Below are 12065 nucleotides of genomic sequence, written 5' to 3'. Positions count from 1 at the left end.
TGGTCGGTGGTCACAGGAAGGGCTGTTCCCTATGAAAAACCAGAAGTAAAGTGCCTCCTGGGCTCCTGGCTGTGGATGAGCTGATGAACATGAGGCCATACTGACATTGTCAAATTCCATCCCCCATTTTCCAGCCAGACTTGGAAAGTCAGTACATGGGCAGGATCCACCTCACAAGCAGAGAACCAATGATCCCCTCAGCATTGGATGTGTTTCCTACAGTTTATCACTCCCAATCTGAAACAAGGAGTGCCCAAGATGTGGTATGTCCAGAAGTCACAGCAGTACAAGAGGGGGCTGCTTGTTATGTATGAGTTGGGGGTGGGCACAGTATCAAAAATGCTTGATCCTTTGGTCTGGGCATGAAGCACCCCAGTCCAGCAAGGCTGTATCCAAACACTAAACTCTGAACTGGAGTTCTGGCTGGTAGTGGCAAGCTGGGACAGCTATCTTATGGAGCCTAAGAAAAAGGTTTGACCTTATATACAAATCAGGAGAAGAGGGGTTACAGATAAGGGAAGAAAGTGTGGGGACACAAATTCAAAACTCATTCATCTTACTCTAACATTCTATGAGTTAGTCGTTGGTTTCTGTGCTTTACAAATATAAACTTGTTTAATTCTCTTAACACCCTGTGAGTAGGTACTATTATCATCAACTCCATTTTACAGATAGTGAAACTGAGCCAAAGAAGGATGAGGTAATTTCCTCAAGATCACAGAGCTAGTAGCCAGATGTTGGAGCAGGGATTTGAAGCCAGGCAGTCTGGCTCCAGAATCCATGCTTTTAAGTATTTTATACTGCACCATTACAGAAAATTTGGAAAATATACAGAAACATATACAACAACCTGTACTAGCACCACTGGTCACATTTTGCTAGGTAGCCTTCCTGTCTTTTATGCATATATAATAGAGCACACTATATACTTTTTCTAAAAAATGAATCATATTCTATAGCTTGGTCTGTAACCTTCCTTAAGTCCATTTCCTGTGTCAGCTTTTCAGACAGCTTTACATTCATTATTTTAAATGGCGCATATCCTTTTGTGTGATTGAAACATTATTTATTTAAGCAATACCCCACTGAGGAACATTTAGACCGCTTCCAATTTTTCTCCATGACAGAGTTCTGCAAGAGGCAGAGGGGTGATAGCTTTTTTTTTTTTAACTATCTTCTAAATCCAATCAGCTACAACTGCAGAATAAAATTTAAAAATGAAAAACCTCAAGAGAGAGCAAGGCCTATGAGTAGGAGAGAACAGGAGGAGGGGGCAACCACCGCGGCTCTTCCTCCTTTCCCTTTGTCTGGCGGCCCCGCGGGATTGGCTAGAGCCGGCGCCAAGGGACTGCAGAGGCCCGCACCTTCCACTACGCATGCGTGGAGGAGATGGGCGGGGGAGTGAGGGAGCATGGGAGCTAGCGCAAATAATGGCGTGCGATAGAAGGAACAGCTACGACAAAAAAAACGCAAAGGCGGGGTTTCCCGCCCCTGCTTCACCACTGGCTCCTCCCCTCTAACAGAACCTAACTTCTTATTGGTCAGACATCTTCAGCTCCATTGGTCCGCGGGCCCAAGGACCGGGTCTGCCCCAAATTATGCCTGCTTCCAGGGCCACAGCAAAAACTGTCAAGTTCGATGCCGTTTTCAGTCGTTTGTTTCGGACATGCCCGTGGGGCCTGAAGGGGCTTTGTCAGGCAACCGAAGCCTTTGAAAGTACAGCCCCAAGATTCGAAGATGCCGCCCAAGGGAAAAAGCCGTTCCGGGAAAGGGGGGAAAGGTAGAGCGGCCAAAGCAGCCAGAGAGAATGGGATCGGATGAGGAGCGAGGGGAGGAAGCCGACCGGCGACCCCCAGGGCCCGGGACGGGGCAGTGGGTGGCCAGTGACTAGAGGATTGACCCGGAAGTGAGAAGTTGGAGACAGTGCGGACTTCTCTGGAAAGCCTTTATTGAAAACGCAGGGGAATTAAATGGTAGATAGAGGAAGACAAAGGACTAAGAGGAAGTTTTGATGGTTTCTTCAAAATGGGGAAAACTTAAGAGTGAGGCTGACGTAAAGGATCCGGTAGAGTTAGAGAGGTAAGGGGCCGGAAGGAGTGAAGTTGGAGAAAATGGGGTCTAGGACAGAGGTGGAGAAGTTGACCTTTGAATAGGAGAAAGGACACTTTATGCTCGAGGCCATAGGGAAAGAGACGAGGATGGGTGTGGTTGTAAAAATTGGGGCCACAATGGGGAGGTGTTTATAGGATATCATGATTCATGGCCTCAATTTCTTGTTAAAGTGGAAGGCAAGGGTAATTTTTAAGACCGAGGGGCAAGGACTGAGTGAGGTTCTTAAGAGTGGTAAAGGTTTGGAGTCGTCATTGGGGGTGATGGGAAAGGGAAGGAAACGCTAATAAAAGGATCAGCCCTCAAGGCTGAGAGCCTAAGGTTGAAGGCCATGAATTTGTAGAGGACACAATCTGCACAGTCATGATTTACCTGGTAACTTGCAACTGGCACAATATAAGATTGAAAAGAGCTAGGTGTAGCCTTGAGCCAAGGTTGAGGGTTTGTTGGACAATGAGAATAGAATAGCAGAACAAGTGAATTAAGGGTGACAGTAGGAACACAGATGATCGAGCATGGGGTCTAGACTGGCAGGAGAAGGAGAAATGGGTAGCCCAGGGAAACACATCAGGATAAAGGTACCGAAGTTGGGAGTGATTTCTGTGAAGTCAAAGAGCCAGTGTTGTGAGAGTGAGGCATGAGAAGGCTGGAAGAACATGAAGTTGTAGCCAGAGACTGAACTGTTAGTTCTCGGTGGCACAGTTCCATCGTGTTGTGCCCTTGGGAGCAGGTGGCCTGGAGTAGAAGGCATGGACATTGAGGAGGAGGGAGGTCCAGAAGTGTGAAGTTAGGTTGTTGGGTGATTCCTCAGCCTAGGTGGTGAGGTCATCCAAGATGATGGCAAGAGTGAGGATGGAAAGGCAGCCTGAAACTGCTGCCAGAGTCCTCAGTCAATCAAAGGGAGTGAAGTGGTGGCAGTCAGAAGATGCCAGCATCCAGCAGGGGAGAGGCTGGGATAACAGGAATGCATCATCGTTCAAGAGTGAATGTACAGCAGTTTTAGTGTAATAAAACTCCTTTGGCAGTAACATTTTCCTAGGCATTTGGCGATCAGCATTTTGGGTTTTCAGTTTAGTTGGACATTTATTGAACAACTGTTGTGTGCCATGTACTGTGCTAGGCATTGGAGATACTAAGACAAGTAAGATGGAATCTCCTGATTAAAACTTTTCAGTGGTTCCCTATTGTAGGTTCCTTAGTGGGGCTCATAGGCCCTCATGCCCTAACCTTCAGCCATTTCCCCAGGGCTTACTTATCTCACAGCATTCCCACCTCAGACTTGGATTCATCCATAGTTTCATACACACCACGGTGTTTGACCACCCTGGGGTGTCTCCTCATCCTTGTCTTTTCTTCACTTAGCTTCTGTTCATCCAGGAAACCTTCCCTGACTGGCTAAAATGGCTCTCTGTGCTTCCACAGCCTTCTGTCCATAGATCACAGGTCATTCTCCTGAAATGATCTGTTTACGTATCTGTCTTCCCCAGTAGAATATGAATTTCCTGAAGGAAGATACCATGGCTTGTTCATCTTTGTATGCCCAGTGTCTAATAGTTATTTAGGAAATGTTTATTGAACTGAACATTTAATCCAGCAGTAGTTCTTAGGAACATGAGCCTCTAAAAGTAAGTATGCTGCCACAAACAACAAAGTTGGTGTAGTGGTGAGATGACATAATAGTAAAATGTAAGATGCTGCCTGTGGTGGTTAATCTGAATACCGACAACTTTTCTTAGTAAGGTATCAATAGGCAATGCAGGAGACTCCAGGAATTTGGACAATGAATACATTCTTTAGCCAAATATGGGTGGTGGAAAATTTGATCTTTATTTAAAATAGATTCTTAGAGATTTTACTTATTGGAATTGTGAGTACTCAAATACATAGTTGCAGTGCTTATTAGAAATCTTACAGGAGGGGGGCGCCTGGGTGGCTCAGTCGGTTAACGTCCGACTTTGGCTAAGATCAGGATCTCACGGTTTGTGAGTTTGAGCCCTCTGTCGGGTTCTGTGCTAACAGCCTCAGAGCCTGGAGCTTGATTCAGAGTCTGTGTCTCCCCCTCTCTCTGCGCCTCCCATGCTCATGCTCTATATCTCTCTGTCTCTCAATAATATATAAATGTTAAAAAAAAAAAATCTTACAGGAGCTCGGAGATTTGCCCTTAGAAGCAGGATTTCAAACTGGGTCCAGAGAATCTGGACCAGACTTTTGGCACTCTCATTCATCCATTAGCACACTCACTTGTATATCTGTTTTCTACGAAGGGCTTATGTGGGCATGAATTTCTTGTTTTAAGAGAGGTGAGTCACAGGTTAATTGTAGCTTCATGTAGTAAAGTGGCAGAGTGCCCCTTTGAAGCATGGTGCTATGACAGAAGTATCCACTCCTCTTGTATTGGACCTTTCTGTAAATATCAAGATGCATTTTAAATGAGTACCTATGATCTCTTCTCTAAAGGGGGAGCAGCCTCTGGGAGTGACAGTTCTGACAAGAAGGCTCAGGGTCCCAAAGGTGGTGGCAATGCAGTAAAGGTGAGTTACTAGTTCCTTTTCTTTCATGTTAAATATAAATAACATACATATACATGTGTTATTTTGGTACCCAGAAAAGGAAAAGACAGTATGCTTAACCCATTCTAAGAGGCTAGCCTACTTACTACTGGGGCACCTGGGTGGCTCAGTCAGTTAAGCATCTCACTCTTATTTCAGCTCTGGTCACAATCTCACGGTCATGATGACCAGTCGTGATCGAGCCCCTCATTGGACTCTGCACTGAAACGGTGTGGAGCCTGCTTGGGATTCTCTTTCTTTTTCTCTCTCTGCCCCTTCCCCCCGCCAAAATAAACTTAAAAAAAGAGGCTAGCCTACTACTGATATGAAATCAAGATAACATAAAATTGGAAAATAGGGACCAGTGTCACAAAGTAATTCCATTTTATTTCTCAACTGTTCCCTCAAACATCCAGAATTTCTTCATACTTTGTATTGTTTCTTAACATGTATTAAGTTAGATCTTCCCAGTAAATGAATGAACTGTTTGTCAGAAGGAAATAATATTTAATATTTTATGTTGCTCCCCCAATTGGTAAGCTACAGTCCAGGGACCTGACCATGAACATTGGGATGGGAGGCAATCACAAATAACTATTTGAAGTACTTGACCTAGTACAGAGGAGTGTTATCTGCCCTGGGAAAACAAAACCTTACTACTTAGTGCTACGTAACAAGGCAGTTTCATTGTTTCAGAGTATGGGATCCGATACTTGGATTCATTCATTCAATAAGGATTTAGTGACATCTGCCCTGTGCCAAGCAGTGTACTGAGATGGTTTCTGTATTTAAAAACAAAAACAAAAACGGGCACCAGGGTGGCTCATTCAATTGAGCTTTCAATTTCAGCTCAGGTCACAATCTCATGGTTCATGAGTTTGAGCCCTGCGTTGAGCTCTGTGCTGACAGCTCAGAGCCTGAAACCTGCTTCAGATTCTCTGTCTCCGTCTCTCTCTCTCTGCCCCTCCCCTGCTCACACTCTGTCTATCTGTCTCTCAAAAATAAATAAACATTAGGGGCGCCTGGGTGGCTCAGTCGGTTAAGCGGCCGACTTCGGCTCAGGTCATGATCTCGTGGTCCATGAGTTCGAGCCCCGCATCGGGCTCTGTGCTGACTGCTCAGAGCCTGGAGCCTGTTTCAGATTCTGTGTCTCCCTCTCTCTGACCCTCCCCTGTTCATGCTCTGTCTCTCCCTGTCTTGAAAATAAATAAAACGTTAAAAAAAATTTTTTTCTAAATAAAAAATAAATAAATAAACATTAAAAAAATCTTTAAAAAATCCAGCAGGTAAGAGATGGTTTCTATTATCACAGTATACTTGGAGCAGTTAGGTAAAGATAAATTTCACTGCTGTATAATAAGTGGAGTAGTGGATTGCATCGTATAAACCCAGCCATGCACACGCAGCCAAAAAAAAGAGAGAGGGAGCATAGAAACAGTGTGGGCTTTTCTACCCACTTTTCTACTCGATGACCCTATGGCCCAGAGAAAGTGAGGTAGGAGACATTAATCAGCTTCTCCATAGTAGACCTCTGTTCTCGTATGAGCATCCAGTTATGTGAAGTGGGATTCTGGTATCCAAAGAGAAGTTCTCATAAAACGTGGTCCCTAAATATAAACCAAGTACTTCATCTGGTGTTCAGCTGAAGAAGTTGTCATTGTTGCCGCAGTCTGGGGAGACAGGCTGTGTTGGGTTTGATGAGGGCTGACATGTTGGTCTCCAGTATGGCATCTTCATAAGGGATATTGTAGGGAATTTTGGCCATATACAATTTTCACCTTATATGCTGACTTTTACAAGCACCCAACACAAGAGACTGCTCCGCTGCACATGGCTTCAAAGAGGATTCTTGCTCTTTCTGGAAAAAAATGATTTCAGTGTGGCTGTGCATGAGGTATGTGGAAAGAAGTGGCACATAGGAAATTTGATTAGAACTAAATTCTCTTGCTAAGCTTTTTCTTTTGAGATTATTTTATTTTTATTTTATTTTGGGAGAGAGAGAAAGCAAGCACATGAGCAGGGGAGGGGCAGAGAGAGAGGGAGACAGAGAATCCCAAGCAGGCTCTAAGCTGTCAGCACAGAGGCCGATATGTGCCTCAATCCCACAAACCGTGAGATCATGACCTGAGCCAAAATCCAGAGTTGGACACCTAACCAACTGATCAACCCAGGCACCCCATCTTTTGAGATAATTTGAGACTCACATTCCACTTGTAAGAAATGGTACATGTGCTGTTTCCTGTTTCCCCCCGATAACATGTTACATCAAACTCTAGTACACAGCACAACTAGGAGGTTGACGTTGATCCAGTAAACATACAGAACATTTCCATCACCCCCAGAATCCCTCTTGTTGCCCTTTTATAGCCATACCCACTTTCCTCCCCCACCTTCCCTCCGTCCTTAACCCCTGGCAGCAACTGATCTGTTCTCTATTTCTGTAATTTTATAATTTCAAGAATGTTACACGAATGGAATGACACAATATGTAACCTTTTGGCTTTTTCACTGGCATAATTCTCCGGAGATTTCACCTATCAATAGTCTATTCCTTTGTATTGCTAAGTAGTGTGCCATGGAATGGGTGTGCCGTAGTATGTTTAACTGTTCACCTGCTAGAGGACATCTGAGTTATTTCTGGTGTTTGGAAAGGTCCCAGTAGGAAGGGAACCCTGGAACCCTCCAGTCTTTTAGGGGCTAGGCTCCTTCCACATCCTGCCATCCTGCTTTCAATCCCACTCCTGAGCCCACACCCTGCCCTGTGTCTCTAGAGCTATCCAGATTCTGAAATCCACCTACCAACCACAGCTTCCTTCCTTCCCCTTTGCTTCCTGCCTCCCCCAGTCTTGTTCTGTTCTTCTGTGCATATGGACCTCTAGCCCTCAAGCCTGCCTGTTCTTCCCACCGTCTCCCGGCTTCCTGTCTGTTGTCCAAGCCCTGTATGTCCTGTAGGCTGGAAATTAGATCAGAGAGCTTGACCACTGGATGTTGGAGCCCCGACTCTTTTTCCTTTTGGTCAGCTGTTGCATCCACCTGCCAGACTACCAACTCCAGATCATCCAGTGGTCTACTTCCTTTACATTAAAATTTTTTTAATGTTTGTTTATTTTTGAGAGAGAGAGACAAGGAGAGGGACGGAGGGGGTGCGGACAGAGGATCCAAAGCAGGCTCTGTGCTGACAGCAGCATGCCCAATGACGGGCTTGAACTCACGAACTGTGAAATCATGACCTGAGCCGAAGCCAGAAGCTTAACTGACTAAGCCACCCAGGCGCCCCTACTTCCTTTACATTTAAACCCAGAACTGCTGGGCCCTGCTGGAGAGTCACACAGCCTTGGGAATTGGGACCACTAATTCCTGGTCTCTAACCTTAGCTAGGCTCTTCAGTACTACTCAGCAGTCCTCTGCCACTCACTTCAAGCCATCCACCACCCTGCTCCAGTCCGTCAGTAGATAACTTCGTCCATTGTTTCTCAATCCTGCTGTACATCAGATTCGCCTAGATAGCTTCTCAAACTACCAATGTCCAGGGTCCCACCCCAGACCAGCTGCCTCAGAATCCCTGGAGGATGGGGCCTGGACCTTGGTGGATTTTTTATTTATCTTTTTAAAAAATTTTTTAATGTTTATTTATTTTTGAGAGAGAGCGAGAGAGAGAGCATGAGTGAGGGAGGGGCATAGAGAGAGGGAGACACAGAATCTGAAGCAGGCTTCAGGCTCTGAGCTGTCGGCATAGAGCCTGATCAGGGCTGGAACTCAAAAGCCGTGAGATCATGACCTGAGCCAAAGTCGGACGCTCAACCTACTGAGCCACCCAGGTGCCCCTCAAAAGCACTGAGGACGATTCTGAAATACTGCCAGGGTTGACAAACACTGACCCAGTGTCACAGGGTTGGTGTGAGGATTTCATGAGAGAAGTGCTTAGCACATGCCTAGCAAATAATAACTTTTAAATATTGTTAAATTTTCAGAAGAAAATGGAAACCTGATCTATTGTGAGGAACTCGTTGGCTTTCTGGCCCCCTCTCCAACAAAGTTCTCTTCACCCACATCTCCCTTCTCTGTCTTCTCATCTTTCTTTCTTTAAGACTAATAAGTTTTTCAAGCAGGGCTCTGAGTACCAGGCCTTATCCTGCATTATGTCCACCCTGTTTCTTTGCTCTGTCTTCAACCTTTCCCTCTTTACTGCATCTTTCCCTTCATTCTGAGACCTCTGCCCAGGGACCTTTAAAATACGTACATGTTGGGCTGCCTGGGTGGCTCAGTCGGTTAAGCATCCGACTTCGGCTCAGGTCATGATCTCACAGTCCTTGAGTTCGAGCCCTGCGTCGGGCTCTGTGCTGGAGCCTGCTTCGGGTTCTGTGTCTGCCTCTCTCTTTGCCCCTCCCCCATTTGTGCTCTGTCTCTCTCCCTCTCTCTCCCTCAAAAATAAATAAACATTTAAAAAAAAATTTTTAAAGCAAAATATAAAAAACAATAAAAAATAAAAATAACATATATACATGTCTGTGACCATTTTCTTCTGATAAGAGCCCTTTCTCTTTTTCTACCTCAGCTGGGGGAGTACCCCACACGGATTTCCTTCCTGCCTCCTATCCCTCTCTCTGTGTGCCCTCCACCATCTGGCTTCTGCAGTTTCTACTCTTCTGAAACTGCTTTTGCTAAGGTCATCAATCACTCATTGCTAAATCGGTTGTACTTCTTACCTGATCACTCTGCCGCATTTAAGCCTGTTGACCATTTCCTCCTTGAAACTTTCTTTTGGCTTGGTTTCTATTAACACACCTTTCCTACCTTTCTGGCCTTTCTTTTTATATTATGGTTATTGAGCTTTTTCCTTGCTTATTGCTTAAACATCAGTGTTCTCCGAGGATGTCTTTAACCTACGTTTCTCCTATTCTCATTCTACGTAACCTTCCTGGGCAATCTCATCACCTCCCATAGTGTCAGCTGCTACCTCTGTGCTAATCACTCCCAAATTCTCTGTGGGTTGGCTCTCTTGTTTTTTAAGTTTATTCATTTATTTAGAGAGAGAGTGAGAATGCACAGGAAAGGCAGAGAGAAAATCCCAAGCAGGCTCTGCACTGTCAGTGCAGAGCCTGACGCAGGGCTCAAACCCACAAACAGCAAGATCATGACCTGAGCCAAAATCAGGAGTCGGACACTTAACCAACTGAGCTACCCAGGTGCCCCAGGGTTGGCTGTCTTCTAAGATGCCAGCCTTACACAGTTGCCAGTTGGTCACATTGCAAACCCTACAGGTACTACAGACTCATTATGTGTAACCTGTCAGACTGTCCAGACCAAAATACTTGTTTATTCATGTATAAGGTGCTGGGTGGTCTCCCCTTTCTGTGATCATGAATACTGTAATTCAGTTCCCAGTAATTGTACCAGAAGGTTGCTTTGTGAGTGTAGAAGCATAAAGAGGGGGGGCATCCTAGAAGCTGTTTTGGCCAGGCCAACTTGAGGTCTTGATGAACTGTCCTTGTTTCCCAACATGTATCTCTAGTGTCCAGATTGTTCCTGTCTGCCAGGGACAGTACATTCTGTACATCCTGTACATTCTATATAATTTTGCCTCTCTGAACCCTGCTTTTTGACACATTCTTTCCTTTGCTATCTATGTTCCTAACTCCTGTGTAGCTTCTCCATCGGGAAGTTATTCCTGTGGGCCTAGAATCCCCTTGCCCCCAATTGCAATAGTTGAACCCTGAAGACAACCTTGATTTGCTTGTCTCCATTTATAAGGGAGACACCTTTAGCCCCCATCCCAGTGTATCACTTACAATATGAAACAATGGATTGTGTTTGAGAAATTGGAAATCCTGCAAAATGGCTACCCTGACAAAACCAGTTTTCAAGATAGAGTGATTTTAATAAAAACACATGGCTTTATGTAAACATAGGTCAAACTTGAATACTTCTATAGGGTTGAGTATTCTTAATCAACATACGATACTTTTTCAAAGTGTTGAATTGTGAGGAGGCTTTATACCTTGGGCCTTTTTTCATAAAAAATATTTCCTAGTGGGTTTTTAAATATCATCCCCACTCTGATGAAATAACAGCTAACCTTTATTGAATACTGACTGCATCACCTCAGTCTTCACAACCCTATGAGAACACATAAGTACTATTATTATCTCAGTGCACAAAGGGGGAAACACTTAGAGGTTTAAGAAAATGCCTACAATTGGGGCACCTGGGTGGTTCAGTCAGTTAAGTGTCTAACTTCCGCTGAGGTCATGATCTCACAGTTTGTGGGTTCAAGCCCCACATTAGGCTCTGTGCTGATGGCCTAGAACCTAGAACCTGCTTTGGATTCGGTGTCTCCCTCTCTTTCTGCCTCTCCCCCACTTGTGCTCTGTCTCTCAAAAATAAATGTTAAAAATTTTTTAAAAAGAAAAAAAATGCCTGCAATTGTACAGCAGAGGTGGGATTTGACTCAAAGGCCCAAGCTTTCAACTATTCTGTTTCCTCTTCCTGTTACCATTGAAGTACATGGTTAAGATAGTAGCTTCCCACAGCCAGGTGCCCATTTTCCATCTAAATCAGATTTCTGAGGGGTGCCTGAGCTCAGTCAGTTAAGCGTCCGATTTCTCCTCAGGTCATGATCTCACAGTTTGTGAGTTCAAGCCCCATGTCGGGCTCTGTGCTGACATCTCGGAGCCTGGAGCCTGCTTCAGATTCTGTGTTTCTCTCTCTCTGCCCCTCCCCTACATGCGCTCACTCGCTCACTCTCTCAAATATAAACACTGAAAAATTTTTTTAGTAAAAAAAAATTTAAGTTAATTAAAAAAAAATCAGAGTTCTGAGATAGTGTCTTGACATGGGAAACGAGCTTGTGGCCATCGCCCAACTGAGCAGACTTCAGGGTTTTGTTGCCGTAACCTGATCTATTTTTTCACTACTGGGGGTAATACAGCATGACTGCTGTACTGTGAGAAAAGGAATTGTTTGTGTCTCTCAAATTATGTGACCATACTTTTTCCTTGTAGGTCAGACACATTCTGTGTGAAAAACATGGGAAAATCATGGAAGCCATGGAAAAGTTGAAATCTGGAATGAGATTCAATGAAGTGGCCATACAGTATAGTGAAGATAAAGCCAGGCAAGGGGTATGGTGTTGTTTTCATTTATCCCCCATGGAGGACACACAGTGGTAGGGGTTATTTCTATGTTCTGCCTTTAATTTTAGCCATATCTTGGTTTAAAGATCTTAAAAGCAGAAATGTACAGTTGTGTACAGGGTACCTGTTGTCTAAGACTAGGCACGACCAAACTCGCACAGCTGAGACACCTGGCAGCATTGTGAGTGCTTATGTGTTCAGTCCATGGTTGGATCTCTTTCACCCATTTGTCCTTGTCAGGCCCACTTCTTTACAGCCCAGGCAAATAAAACTA

The 12065-nt window shown here is 44.6% G+C and overlaps 1 protein-coding gene across 2 annotated transcripts in view; it reads left to right on the top strand.

Moving 5' to 3' along the window:
- Nucleotides 1-1648: 1648 nt before the first annotated feature.
- Nucleotides 1649-12065, top strand: part of PIN4 (peptidylprolyl cis/trans isomerase, NIMA-interacting 4) — an 80140-nt gene continuing 69723 nt past the window's right edge. Inside the window, exons 1-3 of one of the 2 annotated variants that reach the window (XM_081793450.1) lie at nucleotides 1649-1780; nucleotides 4567-4640; nucleotides 11660-11779. In XM_081793450.1, coding sequence (XP_081649576.1) covers nucleotides 1738-1780; nucleotides 4567-4640; nucleotides 11660-11779 — 237 coding nt within the window. In that variant the 5' untranslated portion in view covers nucleotides 1649-1737. The remainder of the gene's footprint in view (nucleotides 1781-4566; nucleotides 4641-11659; nucleotides 11780-12065) is intronic. The other variant, XM_081793451.1, reaches the window with a different exon arrangement.

Source organism: Panthera onca, chromosome X (genome assembly GCF_046562875.1).
Source record: "Panthera onca isolate mPanOnc1 chromosome X, mPanOnc1 haplotype 2, whole genome shotgun sequence".
In the NCBI taxonomy this organism is placed as follows: domain Eukaryota; kingdom Metazoa; phylum Chordata; class Mammalia; order Carnivora; family Felidae; genus Panthera; species Panthera onca.
This window is presented reverse-complemented; position numbering and strand designations above follow the sequence as displayed.